This window comes from Festucalex cinctus, chromosome 5, assembly GCF_051991245.1.
Source record: "Festucalex cinctus isolate MCC-2025b chromosome 5, RoL_Fcin_1.0, whole genome shotgun sequence".
Taxonomy (NCBI): Eukaryota; Metazoa; Chordata; class Actinopteri; order Syngnathiformes; family Syngnathidae; genus Festucalex; species Festucalex cinctus.
Genome location: NC_135415.1, coordinates 14997830 through 15022096, shown reverse-complemented (window position 1 = coordinate 15022096; position 24267 = coordinate 14997830). Strand labels below are relative to the sequence as shown.

The window sequence follows — 24267 nt, the reverse complement described above, 5'->3', positions numbered from 1 at the left end:
AGCAGCACTTGCATTTGCCCTCACTTGCATTGCATTTTGTTTTTTTAACTATTTTTTTGGCCACCTCCAAGTGAAGCGAAAAGAAAGAATAAATACCAGCTTGCATTACAGGTGACTTACTGCCGATTGCAGGTATGAGTGCGCACCCGGAGAGTTCAGTGTGAGCGTCCGTTTTTGTTTATTTACATTTTGTTTGTCTTTTTGTCCTTTATCGGAAGAGGCGGTAGGTGCGCGGCAGCCGTCCGTCTTTGCTGGAGAGGGCGGCCTGGATGTGCTCGTAGGACGGCAGCTCCGTCAGGTCGCCCAGCGCCGCCACGGCCGGCTTGCTGCGCAGCATCTTGGCCGTCACTCGCTTGATGTCGTCTGCCTTCACCTCACCTGCAATGCAAAAAAACCCCAAAACAAAAAAAAAAAAAACACCCAATCACGCAAAAGCACATTTTTCTCTCTTCCCGTTTAAAATAGTTTTAGACATTTTTGTAGAAGTGCATATATTTTCCTATGGAAAATTATAATGTAATACAACACAATATAATAAAATTATATTATATATAACAGAAGTCCCTTTTATAGATTTTTTTCTTAATATTTAAAGTTTTTTTTCCTTTTCTTTAAATACTTTTTTTTCCCCAAAAATATGTTTATATATTTATTGCAGATATATTGTATTCTCTTTTAGGAATGTACGGTATATATAATTTGTTTAATATTTTTTATGAAATTTATTACTGAAATATTTTTTTAAATATTCTGTACTTTGAAGATTAAAAATGTTTTAAAAAAAAGCACATTTTTCTCTCGCTTCACGTTGAAAATAGTTTTGACATTTTGTAGGAATGTATATATTTTGCTATGGAAAATTATAATGTAATACAATACCACAATAAAAAAAATTAGAGTACTTTTTATAGATTTCTTTAATATTTATTTTTTTCCCCTTGTTTTTATCCTTTTTTTTTTCTAAAAATATAAATGTTCATATATTTATTGCAGATATATTGATACATTTAGGAATGTATATAGAATTTTTTATATTTTTATTAAGTTATTCATTACTGAAATTTTTTTTTTTTTAAACATTCTGTACTTTGGAGATTAAAAATGTTTTATGAAATTCTTTTGAATATTATTTTTAGCGGATTTTATTCTGATATTAAAAAATAGTCTTTTCATTTACTTTTAACAAACATTAAAATATTTTAACCAACAATACAGAGCAACCTATAGAAATTCGCTGCCAGTCCTTTTTTTTTCTTATTTGTGTGATGTTTTTTTTTATTTGTGTAGATTTTTTTTCCTCTCATTTTTGATTGGTGTTACTTTTAACAAGAAAAAAACATTTCCCAGAACATTTCCCTCTTGCACTCACTTATGAGCGCGCAGAGCTCATGCGGCAGCTTCCTCCTGCCCGTGGAAAGCACCTGACGGCCGACGTCCTCGAAAATGACAGGCCGGGCCTCCAGGTTCATCATCAGCATGGACTTGAGTTGCGTCTTGGCACGCTCCAACTCCATCTGGACTCCATAAAGCCATGATTTTTTTTTAAGTCTTTTTTTTTTTTAACAACAGGACTACTTGAGTCCAAGCTGTGCTCCGACCTCTCCTGCTGTTGCTGCCATCTGAATGAACTCCCGCGTTATGATCTCCACCATTTCGCGAACCTGCGGGTAGAAGTCGTGAGTATGAACGGAATGGGGGTTCCATCCACGACAATGTCGGGAAGTCGGCGGCGACCTGTCGGGGGTCCGCGCTGGCGTGGATACACAGCAGGCCGCTGTCCTCGTAGCTGTGGTGGTACGATGTGGCGTTGTACATCCAGTGGTGCCTTTAAGGAAGCGCACAGCAATCACGACACGCAAAATTAATATGAACAGAATTTGAAAATGGAGTGCGCCCATGGTAGGTGATAAAATATCATGATTATCAAGTAGCAGAGACAAGTGACAATAAATAAACAAAATAATAAAGAAACTCTATAAATAAAACTAGTTACACAATCAACACATAACATATCACAAATACAAAAAAAAAAAAATGACGTGACCCAACACACAAACACAAAAAATAATGAAAACACCACCAACAAAATAAATGAAAATAAAATAAAAAATACAATAAAAAATATATATAATAGTAAAACAAAAAATATATATTAAAATAATAAATACAACAAATTTAAAATAAACACAAAAACTAATCAACACATAACATCACAACAAATGCAAAAAAAAAAAAAAAAAAAAAAAAAAAACGACCCGACGTACAAACACAAAAAAGAATGAAAACACCACCACCAAAAAACAAAAACAAAAAAAACCCACAAAAATAACTAAACCAAACTAAAATTAAAAATCCACAGTCTCCTCACCAAAATCAATTAATCACACAAAAAACACAAAACATGAACATGGGATATATCTCCTTTCTGTACAGTGTAAAATCCCCATCACCCATCATTTTAATGTCTATATGAATGAAAGTTTGCGGTACCTGTTGAGGACATTGAGGTAGAGGCGCGTGAACATGCCTTTGCCGGGTCCGCCCGCCGAGAAAGAGCCGCCGCCGCCCATCATCATGTTGAGCACCGCCAACGGGATGAAGTCGTCCTCCTGCACACGCACGTTAAAAAATAAATAAATAAAAAAAATGCTCACATAAACTCCCGAAATACAAACATCAAACATACAAACATTGAATGATTAAAATCGAATGATGATAGTAATGATGAAAGTAAGGTGGCAGCACCAGGTAGGAGCAGGTCTCCAGTCCGATCATGATGTGCGTGAGTTCAGGTATCGGCGTCGGCCCGAGACTCACGTCCGACATGTCCTTCTCCATCTGAAACATTCATTATTATCATCATTATTATTATCATCATCATTATTATTATGATTATTTCACAAACCCTAATTTGTTCAGCATGTGTGTGTAAGCGTGACTCACCTTAACAATCCCTCCCGTGTACTGCGCCACGGAGCGGTCGACGACGGGGGCCGGCGCGGCGTCGCCCCACACGGGCCGAACGCCCAGGTAGCGGCGGGCGCACGCCACCAGCAGCTCGTGCTCCACGCCCACACCGGCCAGGACCATGCGCTCGGGCCGGTAGTAGCCCGACAGGTAATCGTGCAGCACCGCCTTGTCAATTTTATCCACGTTGTCGGGCGGGCAGAAACGCGGAAGTCCCACCGTGTTGCCTCGGTACGCCGCCTATGACCGACCACATGTTCACAACGTTACACCTGAGGGCACAGCGCAGCTCACACTAACAACGTTCACAAATAAGTCTTGTGATACATGTTATTTCTTTCAACCTGTATCCCACTGATCGGCGAACGGTAAATTGATTTTTTGTCAGGGTTCACTCAAGGTCACAAAGACGTTCACCAACAGTTTCACTGGTTGCAATGCAAACAGTTATTCCTGTCACCAAGAAATTTTGAATATATACAAAACTTGCTTGGGACAAGAAAAACTGTCAGTAACCATTAAAACTGGAGACATCTTTGCAACCATTTGCGACCTTGAACGAACTAACAAAAAAAATCAAAAAAATCAACATTCACTACCTTTGAAAACACCTGCATAACTTCAGTGAGATACAAGCTGTACTGTGTGATAATTCTGCTTTAAAACATTTAATGATACTTCAAAATATAAAATAACACACAAAAACAAAATAAACATAAAAAAAATCAATACAAACACAAAAACCACAAAAACTCTGACAACTAAAAAGAACCCAAAGTAAAAAAAATTACCCCACAGAGAAAATGAAAAAAAAATTTAAAAAAAGGCTGAAACCAACAAAAACCACACACAGAAAAAATGTACCCACAAAAAAACACAAATACAAATAGAAATAAAACAAACAAATGAACAAAAAATAGCCAAATAGCCCACACAGAAAATAAACAAAAATCAACACAAAAACAGGCACCCTAAAACAAAACCTGAAAAAAAAACCACAAACAGAAAGCAACAACAACAACAAAAAAACCCCCCCACAAAGAAACAACATAAAAACTAAATACTAGGGGTGTTAAAAAAAATCGATTCGGCGATATATCGCGATACCACATCGCGCGATTCTCGAATCGATTCAATAATCGGCAGAATCGATTTTTTTTTTTTTTTTTTTTTTTTTTTTTTTTTAGGATTCACACCTTGAGCATGGAAGAATTTTATATGAACGGAACATTAAGCCTTAATATTTTATTTTAATGCTGTTTAAACATGAAACAGATTACAACCTCTATAAGACTGAAATTTCAGATAAATAAATAATACATTTTCATATAAATCTTACACTCTACAAGCTTACTGATTAGTATTTTCTAAATTTGAATGAAAAAAAATCGCAACAATCGACTTATAAATTCGTATCGGGATTAATCGGTATCGAATCGAATCGTGACCTGTGAATCGTGATACGAATCGAATCGTCAGGTACTAGGCAATTCACACCCCTAAAAACTACAAACAAAACAGACACCAAAAATAATAATAATACAACTCGCCCAGAGAAACCAGCAAAAACACAAACGTACAAAAAAACAACAGAAATCACATAAAAATCCTGAAAACAAACAAACAAAAAAAACAAAAAACATACACACGTGCTTGTAAGAAGATTTACTAAAAGGAGCCGCATGCATTTCTAGACAAACTGCTCCATTGTTTGAAAGTGACAGACCAAACGTTTGACTCACGGCGTGAATCATCTCTGTGAGTAACGGCTCGGGGTCGGGCCGCATGTTCAGGTCCTCCAGCTCGAACCGAACCGCCATCCTGGTCATCTCCATCTCCTCGTCTAGATGCAAAAGACGCGCTGTCAGAAACGCCGCCGCCGGATTGGCCGAGAGATCCTCGGCAGACTCACCCAGCAGGCGAGGCTGCAGGACGGCGTCGGCCAGCAGGCTCACCACCGTGTCCACGCCCTTCACCTCGGCCGACACCGCGTACATCGTGGTGTCCCTGAACACAAACGACAATGTTAAAGTCACATCAAGAAAACAAACAAACAAACATGCGGAATGGTCGTTGGCGTATTATTGGTGACAATACCTGGACGTTTGGCAGTCACAAATTCCTCCATGTTTCTCTAGCGTGAGTAGGATCTCATCTTTACTCCCGTACTGAGCTGTGGACTACAAAGATGGCCGCAGTCCGATATGACGATGACCAAAAAGAGTAAACATTAGTCACACCGCATATCATTAATAAAACAATAAAAGCGTCTTACCAATAATAAAACCAAGTACTTACAGAAAAAGCTAGTTTTTCCAAGAAATGGGCTATTCCGCTGGGGTACTTTGCTTCATGTCTGGATCCAGAGTTGACTAATACTAGGGAAAAAAAAAACCCAACATATTTCGTTTACTTAAAATGAGGCACTATAAACACATGATGAGCATTTGAAACATTTACTTCCAACGGTGCAGAATTGCCCAAACTTGTTTTGCGAGGCAACCTTGAGGCCGTTTTCTAACGTGGTGATCTTGGTTTCGTATTTTTCTTGGCCGTCCACGGACGCAAACACGGGTTTGGGGATGCCAGGCAGTGGCGAACACAGCGAGATGTTGGGGTAGCCTCCACCGCTGCTGTACTTTCTGTATGCCGCTATGCCAAACCTGGTGGGAATTGACAGAATTATGACTATCACATTTTTTTTTTCACAGAAATTACTACTTCATTCTCAATATTCCTCTGTAAAACTCGATTCATGCAATATTACACAATCTTGATCAATAATTATTCATGCCTAACCAATTTTTTAAACACACATCTTGTACAATTCACTCATTGCAAATTTTAAATTCTTCATATTTTCCCCTTTTATGAAATATGCTGAATTATCAGAGCACTAAATATTGATCATTTATCCCCCAGCAGACTTTGACAGATACTGTACTACTTTTAAATATGTATTCTTATCATTGCGACACTGACAACTGGAAGCTAGCATCATGCTAACTTTCGAAGCTCACGCTGCGCGACCACCAAGGTTGCACGACACCCAAGTCAGACCACGACAACTCAATCGCTACACAAACTGTGCCGCTTCACGCGTCTACCTTTAGTGCGGCCACGTTTGGTTGGTGGTTACGCTTTTAAACAACGTAGTTTGTTACCGTTGAACACGATTCCATGTTCGACACCGGGATATGTGAGCCGCCATCTTGACTTCCCCGAAAGACGCGACAGAACTATAACCCGGAAGAGGTTACGTGAAGTACTTCCGATATGACACCAACCAGACTATACACGACGTTTCGAATAATGCATTAAATACAGTCCTAAATCGTTACATATTTTCTTTATTGCGTAGTAATAATTAAATGTCATTTAAAAAAACGTCTATTTTGTAACTAATAATTTTTTGATATAACTACCAATTATGAAGTAGAGATTTTTCTTTTCAAATTCTACTACATTACTATAATTACGTTTGACTTTTACTTAGGACAAGAATATTTTTTTTTTAAACGCAAGTTTACAATTGAAATGTGAGCAGACAGTCTAGAGACGCGACTATTTGTATACAAACAATTAAAAGGTCTGTTAATTTGTTCCAAGCCCAAACGAAACAATTGATTCTAGCTAAGAGCATGCAGCTCCACATTACTGCATCAATTCTGGCTCCCATTAAAAGAACAATAAGCCACACATTCTGGAATAACTCCAGCACTTTAATGCAATTTGCAGCATTGTGGATCAGCAGCATCACTAACAGCCATAACAATATGGCCTTTTATTAACACCAATGCTTTGCTGTTTATGCGGGTCTGTTTATGCGCTGCAGTGTAGTTATAGTTATAATTATACATACATGACATACGCATTTTGACCAATGTTACATAAACGACCTGGCCTAGCTGAAAAATCTCTTGTAGCCTTCGAGGGGGAAAATGTTAGTGAATACCTGCATGTGTAGAAGAAATAGTCCAAGCATGCTGTGAGCTCCAAATACGTCAACAGTCACAATCAAACATTATCTTTAGGAAAGGACATTTCGCTGTACCTAATGACAATGTTGTGCCCTGTTGATTTATTGCATTTTGTGCGGGCATGGGTGCAGACACCCGTCAAAGTGTTGGAGCAACTCCTCTTTATCACCACCACCTTCCTTGTCTGTCATGCTGCACCAGTGACTCTTGAAAAGAAAAAAGAAAAACAAAAAAACGATGCTGCTGAGCACCACACTTGTTGAGATTAGTATTTCACTCTTTTTTTTTTTTTTTATGCAATGAATTTGTTTGGACATAACAGAGTCATTGAGCACAACTGAATACTATAATCTCAACAAACAAACAAACAAACAAACAAACAAACAAACAAAACATGAGCTAGCTGTCATATTTTGGTGTTCATTGAATTAATTCTAAAATTAATTAAAATGTTTCTCTTCTTTGACAAACAAGTCCAAGGCATTTTATTTTCTGGAATGTGATTTTTTTTTGTATCTGTTATATAAAAAAATAAATATACAAATAAATAATAATACTAATAATAATAATAATAATAATACTAATAATAATAATAACAACAACAACAATTCAGAGCCGATTTATAATTTTCAAAATTTCTGGAATATAAAGGTAATTTATTTCTGCATGTTCTGGATTTCTGGATGATATCTTGATCATGAGATACAATACAAAATTTGCATCAAAAGTTTCAATTCACAAGCTAATACTACTTTTTCAACACCATGTTGTTGTAGTTTGCTATGGTTCCTAATATTGCATCCGAATATGGTACGGACGCTGCAGCTCCTTTTGCTTTGCGCTGAGGTTGTTTGATGTCGTCCTCAACCCGAGCGAGCGAGCGCGTGACATTCTACCTTTGTCCGCTTTTTAATTAAAATCAGTGCTGGGCCAGCATGACTATAAATGGCTGCATTTGTACTTTCAATTTCCATGCCATTATGCTAAGCACACCGGCGGCCATTTCCATATGCAAGGCGGTGGGACAGGCAAGTATGACAAGGGAAACTATAAAAGCTATAAAAGTGACAAAGCTTATGAAGACACAAACAGAGATGAGGAGCGAGTCCAAGTGAATCAAATAAATGTGCATCTCTTGTGCTAGGTGCCAATATTAGGGCCATTAACCCTCATTAAGCCTCCATGATCGTTAACCTACGTTTACTAGGGAAGCCGTGCAAAGTGCACTTTAGAATGAGCGCCATTATAGATCGCAAGCTGCGGATTGATTGACAACTCAGGATAAAAGCTTGGTCAACTGGGTAGATAGGAAGGTATGGTTGATGGGTAGCTTGGCAAAGGTAGGTTAGATGGGTAGGTACTGCAGATCAATTGGTTAGTATTAGCAGATGTTTAGTTAGATAGTTAGTAAGAAGGTAGATAAATAAGATCAACAGGTACGTATTGACGTTATTTGTCAACACTCCAAGAACAATTTTATGATTTTTGTTTTCCGTCTTTTTTTTTTTGCACGTCTAGGTGCATAAAAGTGCTTACAAAGGAGGGTTTCTTTTTTTTGTACTTCAGCATTACAGCTGTTGGCTTTGAAAGAACACTTGTGTGCGTGTGTGTGTGTGGCAGCTGTTTAGCGGCACCATCTCAGTGACTGAGTGCATCAAGAGGACAGCGGGTCCGTCCGTACACAGCGGCTCCGCAAACACCACACATGCAAAGACTTCAGTATTTGGTAAGTATTCAACTGTCTGTGCATGTTGTGTATCAGGGTGCATTATTACTACCATGATCGATCCTAAGAATGTGGGGTGCTGCAGTCAACATAGTTAATGAAGTGTGCAGGTGGAGGATTTCAAATTAGCAAGTAGAGATGTTATTGACATGCTAACAAGTGTAAATGATGTGTTGTGAGTCATACAAATGGACGCCCACGCACACTTAGCATTAAGCTAGCAGCCACCAGGCGAGATGACTCAAGACCAACAAGGCTTGTCTTGTGAGGCAATCTCTTTTGTGTGACGCCCCACAATGTTGTGTACTTGTCTTGGGAGATTGACTTTTGCATTCACCCTGACACTCATCTAATCACCTGTTCAGTTACCTGCTCCATTCACATATTGATGGTTCACTCACTCATCCGTTTGTTGACTTACTAATGCTTTCACCCGTTCATGCACACAACCAGCAATCCTTACATACTACATCCATTTGTCCATCAATCTCTCCATCTGTCTGTCCATCCGTCCGTCCGTCCATCCGTCCGTCCATCCATCCATCCTTTCCCATTCCGTCCATCCCTCTATTATTCAATCCATCCATCCATTATTGAATCATCCATCCATCCATCATTTGTCCATTCATCCATCCATCATTGAATAAATCATCCAGCATCCATCCATCCATCAATAATCCATCCATCCATCCATCCATTCATCCTAGTGATGCACGATAATGCTATTTTCAACCAATACCGATAAACCAATAATTTAGAGGTGTCGGTGTCGATAACCGATAAGTAAGCCGATAATTGTTTGCAAAATTAACTTGAATACAAATATGCTTTCAAGTCCTACTGTAAGTCTAACAAATACATTGAAACATTGTATAAACTTTGCACAATGTTTCAATGGATGTAAAACACCATGAAGCTGAATTTTATTGATATGAGCCACAACCACAACAGTTACACCAACATGGCATGTCTATAATTATTGATGGATTTCTCTATTATCTGGTTCATCTGTATGAAATCAAATTGCCGATAATTATCGGGAGATTTCTTTATTATCTGGTTTATCTGTTTGACGTCAAATTGGTCGATAATTGCCAATAATTATCGGCCACAGATATTATCGTGCATCCCTAATCCATCCATCCATCCATCACATATTCACCAATTCACCAACTTGCCCATGCCTTCACCCACTCCTCCATCTCTTCCAGCCTCTCACCTCTCCAACCTAAAACATTCAACTTCAAATGACGCGCCCCTGTGCTAGATCAAAACTGTGCCTTCTTTAGTGTCATGCTAATGGCACATTACATAAGGCAAAAGTGTGCTCCATCCCCCGACATGGACACGGCGAGAGCGCTATGAAAGTCTATACTGTAGGATCAGACGCTGGCGAAAGAGATGTTGATGTTGCCGGTACAAAGCTCGGCAATCTCGTTTCATGTCATTTCCATTGAGGGCACAGTGCGCTCTATAAAGTGGCTGGTCTCCTTTACCCAGCAAAGAGGACGAATGGTGAATGATGGATGGATTTTTCAGCCCAAATGTATTATTGGTTCATTACCTTGTGATGTAAAAAAAACTAATTGCAGATCTCGAAAGTGTTTATTGAGCCCTTTAATATATTAGTCGATATGGTTTGTTGTTTATTGACTTTTGACCTCACTACAGTACCTGCTTTTCATCGTGGACACAATGGCTGAAGCTGCCAGCTGGTTTCCTGACAGTGGAGTTCTGCAGTAGGATGCGCGTCTGCCCTCCACAGATGATTCCCGGCCTCTGCTTTGTCGTCCTGTCCAGTCTGACAGTCTCGTCGTCCCAGCTAGGTGAGTCCGCTCAATGAAATGCGCTTCATTGTTGTTCCCACAACTGAAAGCAGAGATAAAGAAAATATGCCTGTGAATTTCTTTGTAGGCTCTATTGGTATGTCATGGCATGTATGGATGCCAATAGTTGTTGTTTCAAGATTAATAACTGTTGTAATATCCATGCTAATTTCTGTTAGCCTGTACTGTATTTAACACTCCTTTAAGCTGTGTGCTTCTGGTGATGCTAAGCTAATGGTCATGCTTTCTATTACCTTATTACCTTACCTTAGACAACATGGCCGTCACATTGGTGCGCTTTTTAGCCTGCTCTAGTCTACTGTCAAATCTTTATCTATAATGAAAGCAGCGCAGGCCGGAAACACGTCTGCACATTCCCTTTGTCAAATAACAGTAGTAACATTTAGTGTCTGTTGCTTGATCAGGTTTGGAGGAGGTGTTCTTTGGTCCACGGGATCAGACGGTCAAAGAAGGAGAGGAGGCCTCCTTCCGCTGCGTGTCCGGCGAAAGCTCGTCCCCCGCCGCCATCCTGTGGATCAAAGATGGCAACGTGGTCACCACAGGCAGGCAAAGCCAGGTACTACATGCCTGACCACATAACAACCAGGATGTTGACTTCTACGAGGAAGCTGTTCAGTCTTTGTGCGTTTCCTCCATCCCGTTCAGGGAGAATACGGAGGCGGGCGTGAGAAGAAGATGTCGGGAACGCTTCGTCTGCTCAACGTGAGCGTGGCAGATGGCGGCACGTACGTGTGCCAGACCGTCAACCCTTCGCTCAACATCAGCAGGAAGAGCAGGCCGGCCAAGCTCACCGTGCTCGGTACGCAACACGCTCGCACGGTGCCGACTTCCTGGTGCTTTGGATTAGGAAGACAAAACATAGAACGAAAATAAATAAATAAATAAAATCAATCAATCAATTAAAACCTTAATTTGTATCCTTAACCTTGTTTTTAGGCTGAAACCATAATTTTTGAAACTCTGTTTTACAACACTAAGCTTTGTTTGAAACCCTAACCCTGCTTGAAACCATGATTTGAGCCCCTAACTTAAACCAAACCTGGTTTGACTGACACCTTGCCTTGAAAACCTAACCAATCTTGAAACCTAATTTGAAAACCGTAACCCTTTTTTAAGACCTAGTCCTAGATTTAAACCTCTCTAAGCAAGGTTTGAAACCCTAATTTGAACATTAATCCAGGCTTTAAACCCTGATTTGAAACCTTAACCCTAGATTGAAACCCTCAGTTTAGTCCCTTAACTGATATTTGAAACACTAATTTGAAACCTTAACCCAGGCTTGCAACCCTGATTTGAAACCCTCATTTTTGCCTGACAGCCTGACTTGAAACCTCAATCCTGTCTTGAAATCCCTCTTTGAGTCACAAGCTGAAGTTTGAAACCCTAATTTGAAACCTTAACCTTGACTATCTTTAAATCGTGATTTGAGTCTCTATCTGAGATATGAAACGCTAACTCTGGATTGACATCCTACCTTAAAACCCTAACCTTTGCCTGAGACTCTGTTTGACCCCCTAACTGAAGTTTGAAACCATACTTTGAAACACAAACTGGGCTTGAGACCCTCATGTGAAACTGTAACCCAAGCTTGAAACCCTAATTTGAACCCAAGGTTTGAAACGTTGACGTAAAATCCCTGCGATTGGCTGGCAACCAGTCCCGGGTGTACCCCGCCTGCTGCCCATAGCCAGCTGAGATAGGCTCCAGCACCTCCCGCGACCCTTGTGAGGAACAACTGGTTCAGAAAATGGATGGATGGATGGACTTGAAATCCTAATCCTGACTTGAAACCGTACTTTGGAGCCTACTACGGAGGCAGGAGGGGACTTTTATAATGCTAATTTCCTGGTCTAGCCGCCCCTTCGGTGACCTTGCGGCCCCCCGCCTTAACGGTAGCCTTGGGGGGCCGAGCGTCTCTGCACTGCGAGGCGTCCGGAGAGCCCCCGCCGACCATCAGCTGGCTGAAGAGAGGGCGCTCCAAGCAGACGGGGGCCAAGATGACGTCGGGGTGAGTCAGTGTAGTCGTCACCATGCGTCGTTTGAATGACGTTTTTCAGATTTTTCCTCACAGAGCGAGGAACGCCACGCTCCGCATCGAGTCGGCCCGCAGCTACGATGAAGGAACGTACGTGTGCACCGCCGCCAACGAGCTGGGTCGCAGTCAAGGCACGGTCACGCTCGCCGTCGCGGGTACGAGCTCGTATTCTGACTAGCAAGATTTAACACAGAGAAAGAAAACTTACAGTAAAATTAAAAATGTACTCAAGTACATTTTTTTTTGTGCATTAACACAATGGACTTTTGACAAAAGTCCACTAATTTTTTTATACAATTTTTTCAAATTTTAAGCCTGTGTTAGGGTTTCAATCCAGAGTTCTGATTTCAAACTAGTGTTTCAAGCCATGGTTGGGTTTTTAAAGTACAAGCTTGAACTTGTATTTAAGAGTTTGCAGTATTTGAGCCACGCCCAGATTTGAAGCCGTACCTCTCTCATGACTACCTTCAGGCTCCTCGTCCTCGTCCGTGCCTCCACAACTCCGGTCCACGAACGTCCCTCCGGGCGAGCCTTTGGTGACTCAAGTGCAGCCTCCCATGCTGCCGCCACCCCCATACCCCAACTTCCAACTGGAGCTTCCTGAGCACCCCGAACCCCAAACGGACGCTCGTCCCACCGCGCGAGCATCCCCGCGGCCGCCTCTCACCCGAGCGACTGAATCTTCTCCAGTCCAGATCGAAAACGCTCTCCAAAGACCCCCTTCCGTACGGACCCGTCCGCCTACGCCGGAACCTGCCGAGGTCCAAGGGCCCGATGCTTCCGGTGGGCGAGATGGAAGCCGGCGGGATCAATCGTCCAAGGCTGAAGATGACGAGCAGAGGAATACGTCACAGTCGCCTACCGCCAGCAATGACCCTCGGTAGGTGGACACAGCAGCGCATCAATGGGATCATTTATTTACAACAAGGTGCCACAATCTTGCCTTGAAACCATATCCCTGGCTTGAAATGTTATTTTGAAACCCTAACCCAAACACGACTCCCTAACTTAAAAACATAACCTGTTGTGTTCCCAATAACGAGGCGTTGCACACGTTTGAACGGCTTTATGTGTCAAACAGCAGGAACACACATTCACACACAACAAGTGAGCGATGTCTAAACTGCCTGGATACCCACGCATGCTCTTTCTCTAGCACGTGACTCAACTACGGCAAGTCTACTAGGTCAATCAACATATGTCAATCATTCAGATGTTAATACACCACATAACCCAAGTTTGAAACTTTTGTGTTGATGACTTCAAGGCAGGATGAGGGTTTGAAGTCTGGATTGTGGTGTCAAAAAAAGGTTTATAGCCAGGGTTATGGTTTCAAAGTAGGGTTTGAAATCTCGATTTCAAAATAGAGGGATTTCAATTTAGAGCTGAGTTGGGGTTTCAAACTTATGTCAGGATTTCAAGTTTCAAGGGTAAGGATTTATGCGGAGAGTTCAAGCCTGTTTTTGTGTCATCTGCTGGACGCATTGCAGCATTGCACCACTTTCCCAACTGACACTTGCCTTCTTGTTTGCCTTTCCAGATCCAGGGTGACGCCGCAGTCGCCTTCCTGGCTGCCCGCCCTGGAGCAACACGACGTGCCCATCGTAGTGGGCGTGGGCGTGTCTCTGGCCTTCATCTTCATCACTGTGGCCTTCTACTCCGTGGTACAGAAGAACGAGCCGGCGCTCACCGGACGTGCAGGTGGGAGAACTGCAGAAATTTGGATTACTTTGACTTTAACTAAGAGTGGTTAAGGAAAGTAAGTCAATGGGGTCACTGGGACTAATTCTGGTACCTGTTGGTCCCGGGAAAAGGTACAGTTACCAGGTTGGCTCATGAGAGTGTGTCCTGCAGTAAATGAGAAAAGAAAGCCACATTTGAATGTAAGCCAAGTGTGAGCAAGAAAATAAGCAACATAGGAAAACTGTATTTAAAGGCATTCAGAGGGTGAAAAGCAGAAAGGAACGAAGGCTGCATTTGAAAGCATTCCAAGGGTGTCCATGAAGCAGAATAATGGTGTGTCCACTAATAAATGAGAAAAGAAGGCCATATTTGATGGTCTTCAATGTGTTGCCAGGAAGGACAGTAGCGGGTGTATCACTTTAAAAAATAACTGACTTGACAAAAGTAGGACATATTTAAAGGACTTCAATGTATGGCTATGAAGGGCAAGAGCACTTTAAAGTATCCATAAATGTCAAAAGAAGGCTGTATTTGAAGGAATTCCAAGAGTGGCCATTAAGTATCTCTCCCCCCCCAAAAAAAACAAAAAAACTACAAAAGAAGGATATATTTAAAGGCCCACACTGGGCATACTACAACAATGTCAAAAGAAGACCACTTTGAAGGCATTTCATATGTGACCATGAAGGACAGTCGTGGCTGTATCTCTTTACAAGCAGAAAAAGTTTATTATATATTTAAGTGGTTGGCTATGAAGCGCTCTAAAGTATCCCCCAACTTGTTAAAAGAAGGTTGTATTTGAAGGTAGCCCATATGTGGCCATGATGATAGTTAACTGGGTGTCTCAAAAAATAAACGGCAAAACGACCATATTTAAAGGACTTGGGTGGGTGGCTGTTAAGGGCCGTATGTTTTTTTTTTTTTTGATGAAGGGCCATATGTGTGTAAAAGAAGTTGGCTATTAAGGATACCAAATATATATATCCTTGAAAAATAAATTACAAAAAAATGGCTGTATTTGAAGGCGTTTGATGGAAGAATTCACATCAAGTATCCTGCAAAAAAAAGTTTGCATTTGAAGACCTTCCAAGTGTGGCCATGAAGGACGGTGGTGATGTAACCAGACCCGTCACCAGAAAGAAATTGTAGGGGGGGCATTACCTTGTTTTGGGGGGGGGCACACTTTATCAACCTAAATCTAATGTTCATCAGGTTGAACAGCGGCATTGTGACAACTGCAAAAGTGTTCAGAAATATTTTCTGTCACTTAAAAGCGGCAGTTCGTTCTGAAATCTAAAAGATAAACTGAAAAAAAATGTGTAGTTCAAAAGTTCATTTGAAACAAATCCACTCCTCACTTCTGTAAACAACTATGTCCGAATGAATGACCTGTGACCCAGCCCCTTCTATCTGGAATTGGCTAGCAGTTGCCTTCATTTGCGTGTTGGATTCGGGCTGTACGATATGGACAAAATTTCCTTTCATTTTTGCCAGACATCTCTATTCTTTGATCTTTGACTCAGCATGAGACTTCACATCATTTTACTTTTTTTATGGTGCCTTCTGTATTTTGTGTTATTTTATTTCTATACTTATACCGATTTTTTTTTTTTTAGTATTTTATTTGCGTGTATATTTATCTACTTACATTTACTCTAATTAATTTTATTTTGTGTTATTTTATTTCACTTGTGTCTACTAAAAGACTAATTTCTATTCCATGCACAGCACTTTGTATGCAGCAATGGCTGTTTTAAAGTGATTTAGAAATAAGGTTGAGTTATGTCGATGATATACAGAAACCACATATGGGTTCAGTGAAAAACTAAGCAGAATATCAATCCAAAAGGATGTGTAAAGTGCTGTTTTTTTTAAATTAGAACTTAGTGACAGTCATCAACATGAACAAACTTGGCAATAAAAAAAGAGAATTCAACTCACATTGTACTGCAACTGCTTTAGTGATAAATAATTTTATGCTCCATAGTTGTTGTTGTGTATGTGTGACTGCTTGGGTCTGTTAACAGCATACTGTGTATTGCTACGATTCATCCGTGCTGTGTGGCTTGACTAATTAAAATAAAAGTTTGACACTCACTTGTAAACGTAACCAGTGGACTCAGGATTCCCATTGATGTCAACTGTGTCATCCTGGATCGAGGTTTGGCGGCTCCCATTAAAGCGGCACGACGTGCTCACTGCTCAGTCTTTATGCCAGCGCCAGCCGGCAAATGCGCACTATCTACCCGGAAGTAGATTTGGCTAAGGCACGTCTGCAGAGCGCACGTCTACCCCCCACCCCACCCCATCCCTCCTGATCCTGATTGTCATTGGCTCGCTTAGTTGTCAATCACAGCCAAACATGCTGGCACGCCATGCTTTACTTAAAACAGAAGGCGCAAGTTTACGTGACTCTTGCTAGGGCGGGCACGGCTGACTGACAGGGCGGGCACGGACCCCCAAGGCCCGCCCATGGCGACGGGTCCGGATGTAACCCTTAAAAAAATATTTTTAAAGTATTTGAAAATCTTCGCTGAGTGGCTATTTCCACCAGAAATGTCAAAAGAAGGCTGCATTTGAAGGCAATCAAGTGGTAGCCATGATGTATAGTAGTTGTGTATCCTTAAAAAAAGGGTAGATGGGTGTCCATGAAGGGCCTCATTTGTGAAAAGTATCCTGCAAAAATGGCAAAAGAAAGCTGCATTTGAGGGTCCTTAAAAGGTGGCCATGAAGGACAGTAGCATTGCATCCTTAAAAAGAAAGAAAAATGGCCGTTTTATGCCTATTAGGGGAATATTGGTTTAAAGTAAGTATCCTTCAAGAATGTCATAAGCAGGATGCACTTGAAGGCATTCCATGGGTGACCTTTAAAGGTACATTGTGCTGTTTAAAACGGTAATGTTAACGCTGTTTCTACATCATGCATGCTCAGATGAGTATGAAGAGCCCTGACTGTTTGACTCTTGACTGCACCTATCAGCTTTTATCTTGTCTTTATAGTAGAGTGTGCAGACCCCCGCACACTCCACAAGTTTCTTTGAGGAGGGGCGGAGTTTTTCTTACCTCATTTGAAGTCATGTCTTTGTTTGTCAAATGTGGCTGTCAATTTAAGATAATGCACATACTCACACGCACACAATGAACGAGCCTGACACAGATGCTGCAGTTACACGTTGGGCCAGAGGTGGCAGTTGTGAGTAAAAAAGTGACAAACTGCACAAAGATCCTTTCAGGATAAGTGTCCGTGTACCCTTAAAAAGTACATTACAAAAGAAGGCCACATTTTAAGACATTTGAATAGCAGTACTGGTGTGAAGACTAGAGGACGGTACTATTATGTGTGCGTGTAAAACCAGAAATACCTGAAGGATGTGTTGAGTTGCAAGCTGCTGATTCCCGGCATACGCATTCAGGTCTCGTAGCTGGCAGACAGCATGGTTGCTTTCCAGTCGTACACAATGAAAATCGTCCTTGTGGTTCTGTGTAGCTGCTTGATCTTCCCGCCTGTTCCCGCCGTAGACGTCGACCCAGAGATCAGCTGCCAAAGTTGCCTACTCGCCGCCAAAGAAATTGAGAAAAAGCTGCAAGCTACTCGTCCTCGAAAACGGCGGGAGGCTCTTGACGAACTCATACTTGAGAACAAGGTGTGCAACGGGCTACCTCCTTGCGAGGGTTTCCGCGAAGACGAGCTGGCCGCCGCCTGCGTAAAACTCTTCGAAACCCACTACGAGGACTTCTTTTGGGTGTTGATGAGTCGCAAACCGTATTTGCTGGACAGCATCCTTTGCTATCAGAAGTCTACGGTGTGTGTGGGTGTGGGAAAAGAAGAAGGAGAGGACGAAGACGAAGGACAAGAGACTTCTGGAGATACTGAAAGCAAATTGGTGGATGAGCACACTGATGCTTCTCTCAGGGACAACAACAAAGAAGTGAACAATGCTCAACATTCCCCGATCACACCGAAAGATGAGTTATGAAAAATGAACAACCTTTGTTGAACCATTGATTATCATTACATTAAATGTTTTATGACTACTTCCTTGATGAGATGACTCATTATTATTTTGTTGTAACAATTTTGATAGAGGAATAAAATGTTTGTGCATTAAAGCATCCTGAGAAAAACATCAAGTGTGTTGCATTTGAAGGTGTTCTAAAGGTAGCCATGAAGGATAGTAGTAAGCAAAACAAGGCCGTTCTTACATGTCTTTGACTGGTGACTATGACGGGCAGCTTTCCTGCAGTAATATCAAAAGGAAGATGTATTTGAAGTCATTCTAATGGTGGCCATGATGGATAGTATAGAAATGTCTTTAAAAAGGAACAACAAAAACAGGTGTACTGGAAGGCATTTTATGTGTGGCATGAACAATAGCAGAATTAAATAGTAAATGCTCCCCCAAAAAGAGAAAAGACTACATTTGAAGGCCTTCCAAAGAGGCCATAAAGAAAGTGGTCGTGTATCCTTATGAAAACAAACAAAAGATCGTATTCTAAGGCCTGCGATGGGTGGCTATGAAGGACAGTTGTGGTGTCAAGTATCCTACAAAAACATTAAAAGAAGGCTGCATTTGAAGGCATTCCTACGATACTCATGAAGGATAGTGGTGGTGTATCTGTCACGCCGCCACCGGCGTGACGGCCCATGCTTTTGTTTTTGTTATCCATGTTTCCTGTTTTACTTTGAAAACCCTAACTTTCATCTCACCCCAGGTCACTTGCCCTTCCTGCCGCTCCATAATTACCGGTCCCCGCCCTTGATTATCACCACCTGCCACCAATCACCTACAGCAATAAAAGCCACCTGCATTCTCCCCTCCGTTGCCGAAGTGTCACAGTCAGTGCATGGAAGCGTCCCACAGTCCTCGAGTCCTTGTTCCCGTTGCCTTGTTGTTTTGCCTTGTTTTTGTGCCTTATCCTCCACAGCGGAGTGCCCTTAGTTACCCCTTGAGCCTTGTTTCCTCCCTAGCGGAGCGCCTTTTGTTGTCCCCTGTACCTTTTGCCTGTTTTTTCAGTATCAGTGGCTATGAAGAGCAGTATTAACATTAAATATCCTGCAAATGTAGCTAAAGAAGGGCACAATTGAAGCCCTTTAAAGTGAGCTCATGAAGGACAGTAGTGATGTGTCCTTGACAAATGACAAAAGCCTGCCATGCCTGAAGACAAACGGTGGATATGAAGGGCAGTAGTGGTGTAAAGCATCCGGCAAACATGTCAAAAGAGGGCTGCATTTAAAGGCATTCCTCGGATGGCCACGCAAGACAGTAGTGGTGTATCATAAACAACAGCAAAAGAAGGCTCAATTTGAAGGCCAATAAGTGTCTATGAAAGCCAGTATTGGCATTAATGTATCTTGCACATATAACAAAAGAAGATTGGAATTCAATTCTTCTAAAGTTCACTATGGAGGATGTTGGTGGGGCATCCTTAAAACAAACAAAAAAGGTTGGATGAAGGCCTGGGTTGCTATGAAGGACAGCAGTGGTATAAAATATCTGCCAAAAATCTCAAAGACTGCTGCATTTGAAGGCATTGTAATGGTGGTCATGAAGGATGGCAATGGTGTATCCTTGACAAACAAAAGAAGTCCGCATTTGAAGGTCTTTTGCAGATTGCTATAAAGGGAGGAAGTGGAGTAATATATCCTGCAAAAAAAGTCAAAACAAGGTTGCATTTGAAGGCTAACTAAGGCTGACCATGAAGGAAGATATTTAAGTATCTTAGAAAATAGACAGTCGGTAAGGGTTAATTAACATGATTGAAAAGTATGCAAGCAACAGCTAAGCGGGAACCAGAAAAACCTGAAGAATCTGTTGTCATGTCAGCTTCTGATTCCCCGCATACGCATTCATAACCGTTTGCCATCAGCCAGCACGGTTGCTTTGCAGTCTCGCACCATGACAACGCTCCTTCTCGCGCTGTGCAGCTGCTTGGCCCTCCTGCACGTTCACGCCGTCGACGACGAGGTTGGCGCCGTGGGCGCCATCGACCCCGAGACCTACTGCCACTCTTGCCTCCTGGCGGCCAAAGAGTTCCAGCAAGCCCTGGAAGTGCCCTCGGCCCGACTGCGCCGGCGCGCTACCGACGACCTCATCCTGGAAAACGGCGTGTGCAACTTACTGCTAGGCAGCAAACGTTTCCCCAAGAAGAAGCTGCAAGCCGCCTGCAACAAACTCTTCGACTCCCACTACGATGACTTCTACGCGGAGCTCGTGCACGGCAAGAGGAACAGAATGGACTTGCTCCTTTGCTACGAGAAATCCAACGCGTGCGTGGGGGTGAAAGAACCGAAAATGGAGGAAACGCCGAAGGCACAGCCCGCTAAGAAGAAGCCCGTTAAGATCATACCCGCGAAGGACAAGCCGGCTAAGGGCAAGGCCACCAAGGACAAGAGCAAAGTCAACCACAAAAAAGTTGTGTTGAACAAAGATGAGTTGTGAAACTGGGAGAACCTTTTGTTGAAACCGTTGAGTACGTTAAAAATGTGTTGTAACAACTTCATTGATTAGAGTAGTCATTCTTGTCCACCGTGGACATGAAGGATCCAATAAATGTCTTGAAAATTGGACACGCCTCTGAGAAGTGTTGTTCACAAGCCTGCCCAATTTGAGCGATTTAAAGACAAATCGGTAAGTAATTAAAATGAGGATTCACAATCATTAAAAAAAAAAAAGAAAAAAAAAGTTGCCTGCACTCATGTGCTGTGGGCGTGTCCACTGAAGGCTCTAAAATTACCTGCTCAACTGTTAACTGTCAATCAAACACCTATGTAGACTACTATCTGAAAAAACAGGTTTAGGGTTCGCTACTTCACCAGAAAATAAAAAATAGATCTGCTTCAAGCCTTTAGGAGGCTGGAATGTATCCCACCAGGTTGTTGCGGGGTTTCTCAACAATGTGACAATGAGGCACTCTAAAGTGACATGCTGCCTGACAAGTTAGACTTAAAAAAAAAAAAAGCCCCTCAGCATTTCCGCCTTTCTTACACTGACATGATGGTGTTCACACTCACACACAACAATGGGGCACTCTAAAGCAGCTAGACCAGGTGCAGCGTTCCAGTCCACATGCCAGCTGCCAAGTCAGCCTTCCCTTTCTTTTTTCTTCATTTACCGGTGCGTTTTCAGCATGACATCAACTACGCTTGGGACGCATTTGTCTCTCATCATTTCTCCAGTAGCCTTCAAATGTGGCCTACTAAGGACAGCTTGTGTACATTTTCCCTGTCCTGACATACTGATACTGCTTTTCACAGTCACACATGGAAGGTCTTCAAATGTGGCCTTCTTTTCTTAATTATTGAAGGACTCACCACTACTATCCTACTGGCCTTCAAAAGTGGGCCACCAAAAGTGGCTGTCTTTTGTCATGCATAAATATCCAACACGGCTACCGTTTGACTGCCTTCAAATGCGAGCTTCTTTTGTCATTTCATTCAAGGACACACCGCTACTATCCTACGTGGCCACATAGAGCAGGCCTTCAAATGTTGCTGTCTTTTGTTATTTACTTTTAAAGGTAACAGCTACTATACATGGCCACATTTGGAACTCCTTCAAATGCAAGCTTATTTTCTCATTTATCGCAGTACACGCCATTACTGTCTTTAATGGCTTTTCATGGAGAGCCTTTAATACATCTTTCTTGTCTTCCTACGTAAACGCATATGAAAGGCCTTCAAATACAGTCTTCTGTTGTCATTATATTTTTAAGGATACACCACTACTGTCCTCCATGGCCACTCTTGGAAGGCTTTCAAATTCAGCCCGACTTCAGACACGCTTACGATCCTATTTGACCGTCCATGGAAGGCCTTCAAATGCAGCCTGATTTTTTTTCTAGTTTACTAGAGGGCACATAATATTCTTCCCAGTCATATATGCAAGGTCCTTCAGGTGCAGCCTTCTTTTCCCTCTACTACTACCTTTCTAAAAACAACAAAGGTACCATTTGAAGGATTATGAATTCCTTCAAATGCAGCCTCCCAACTAAGGACTACTGCACACTTTTCCTGGTCTCTTCAACAGCCCAGAGGAAGCTGGGCGTCCCCATGCGTCACGCGGAGCGGCACGCCGCAGGACGACCGTATGAAAACCGGTACGTAGAAAAATATTGACTCTATAAAAGTACCCAAAACACATAGCGATTCCGAACGGTGTGTGCAGGGCCTTCGAAGACGACGAGTGCTTGGCGGTGACGGAGCACAACGCCAACGCCTCAGATACCCGAGCGAGACCTCCGTGCCCGAGTTTGGTCACGGTACAGATGGAGCCCACGTGCGAGGACCCCCGCTCGGTCACCGTGGAGACCTACCCGGAGCTTGTCGTGGATACCAAGGTAGAACAAAACATTGGTGGAAAAAGTACCAGTAAGACCTTGCTTCCCTATCCTAGATTGACCACAGTGAGGAGGAGATTGAGGATGAGGAGAACGGTCACACTCCTCCCAGTACTCCCAGTTTGCAGTTGACAGAAGAGGAGTGGCCCAGCATGGCGGCAGACAACCGGAGCCTGTGCCAGGACACCTTGCCTCCGCCGTCCTCCTTACCCTCGCCCTCGCCTATCCCGCCCGACGACGCCGGCCTGCGGTCCTCACTCACCCTGCGGGGGGCCGAGGCTCTGGCGGCACCCGTCCACCACAGCCTCAGCGTGTCGCACGGGGCCACCCCGCTGATGATCTCACACCACGTCTCGGTGGGACACGCCAGCGTGGCGGTGGACGTTCGTTTTTACCCAGTGGGGGGCGCCGGCGTGGCGGCAGCGGGCACAAGCGGTGCCACGTCTACGTTGGAGAACAAGGAGAATGACAAGGCCAGACTCCAGCAGAATAAATGAATTCTTAACTCATTTGCTCCAAAAAACGTCAAAAAACGTTCTCTTTTAAATATTACCATGCTCCCAAAGACGTATTTATACGTTTAAAAACAAAATAAAATATTATTCTATGCTAGAGCATACAGAAGGCTTTTATCAGCCTCTGAACTGAAGAGAATACTTGAAGCAATGGTAGTTACAACAAAAACGGCCAGCAGGTGGCAGCAGAGTATAAGAGATCAACCAAAGGCTCTTTTCCCCATTGTTTTAAAAAGATTTGTGAATAATGATGAAACTTAGTTATATTCTAATGCTATTTGCTGTAAAACGGAAACAGATCGAAATATATATATATATATATATATATATATATATATATATATATATATATATATATATATATATATATATATATTTTTTTTTTTTTTCTTCCTGATGAAAGAAGAGACTCTAAATCCAGCAAACCAGCCGGGAGCGAAAGGGGTTGCTTCAGTGGAAATGACTCCGAGTGAATGAGTTAATGAGCCAGGGGGTTCTCAAACTTTTTGTGTCGAAATTAAATAAATTTAAAAAAAAAAAATTGATCCATTCATGGCTCAACCAACACTCTAAATACAGATCGATAAAAAAATAACCCAATTATGGGTCAATTTGAGCCGACTTTCTGGTTTATTAATTTAAACCCAAAAGTTATGTCAAATAAATAACCCACAAAACAACTCATTTCTTCTTCTTTTTTCTTAATTTTCTTCTCTTTTTTTGTTGTCGTATGTAAATAAAAGTCTTACTATATGATTTATTATATGCCTTGGTTACATTTTCATTAAATTACATGCATTACATGTTGCAAATAATTAATGTATTTTACACGATGTTAATATTGATTTATTTGAGTTAGTAGTTGATGTAAATGAAGTTTTAAATATGTTTTGGAATGTTTAGCAATCCAGCCAAGGACTTTTTGAATATCGCAAATTTTATGCCAGTTGGCATCACAGTTAGTTTCAGTTCAGTGTCACAATACAAAGCTGACTGTTAAATATCTTTTTAAGGACCAAAGGGCGGAGACAAGGGGCTACAACCATGCTTATGTGTAAAATGTAATGTTCATTATGTTGCGTTATTGTGACCATGACTACATATTTGGAGACATAAAATGCAATATTGCTCTGCTTTGCATTTATTCCGGATTACATTGTATTTGGATAAGACAGAA

General features: G+C 41.9%; 2 protein-coding genes across 6 annotated transcripts; one reads left to right on the top strand and one right to left on the bottom strand.

The window, feature by feature from the left end:
• Positions 1 to 154: 154 nt before the first annotated feature.
• pmpca (peptidase, mitochondrial processing subunit alpha) lies at positions 155 to 11328 on the bottom strand. 2 transcript variants are annotated; one of them, XM_077520797.1, is made up of 15 exons: positions 11104 to 11328; positions 10767 to 11028; positions 10348 to 10542; positions 5428 to 5630; positions 5266 to 5345; positions 5065 to 5147; positions 4880 to 4974; positions 4710 to 4810; positions 2944 to 3207; positions 2746 to 2838; positions 2491 to 2609; positions 1735 to 1825; positions 1599 to 1661; positions 1370 to 1514; positions 155 to 378 (listed from the first exon to the last, which is right to left on the bottom strand). In XM_077520797.1, exons 3-15 carry the CDS (start codon positions 10356 to 10358, stop codon positions 209 to 211), a joined length of 1518 nt encoding a protein of 505 aa, XP_077376923.1. In that variant the 5' UTR covers positions 10359 to 10542; positions 10767 to 11028; positions 11104 to 11328; the 3' UTR covers positions 155 to 208. The 2 variants fall into 2 exon arrangements, with proteins under 2 accessions (XP_077376923.1, XP_077376922.1); XM_077520796.1 differs by lacking the exons at positions 10348 to 10542; positions 10767 to 11028; positions 11104 to 11328 and adding an exon at positions 6132 to 6246.
• Positions 7793 to 24250, top strand: LOC144018545 (uncharacterized). Of its 4 annotated transcripts, none has more exons than XM_077520791.1 (12): positions 7793 to 8287; positions 8568 to 8673; positions 10345 to 10499; positions 10925 to 11076; positions 11166 to 11319; positions 12375 to 12528; positions 12592 to 12710; positions 13027 to 13435; positions 14096 to 14256; positions 22266 to 22335; positions 22404 to 22575; positions 22632 to 24250. In XM_077520791.1, exons 3-12 carry the CDS (start codon positions 10418 to 10420, stop codon positions 23070 to 23072), a joined length of 1914 nt encoding a protein of 637 aa, XP_077376917.1. In that variant the 5' UTR covers positions 7793 to 8287; positions 8568 to 8673; positions 10345 to 10417; the 3' UTR covers positions 23073 to 24250. The 4 variants fall into 4 exon arrangements, with proteins under 4 accessions (XP_077376917.1, XP_077376916.1, XP_077376919.1 ...); XM_077520790.1 differs by having other exon boundaries at positions 7793 to 8383; XM_077520792.1 differs by lacking the exons at positions 7793 to 8287; positions 8568 to 8673 and adding an exon at positions 10044 to 10188.
• Positions 24251 to 24267: the final 17 nt, after the last annotated feature.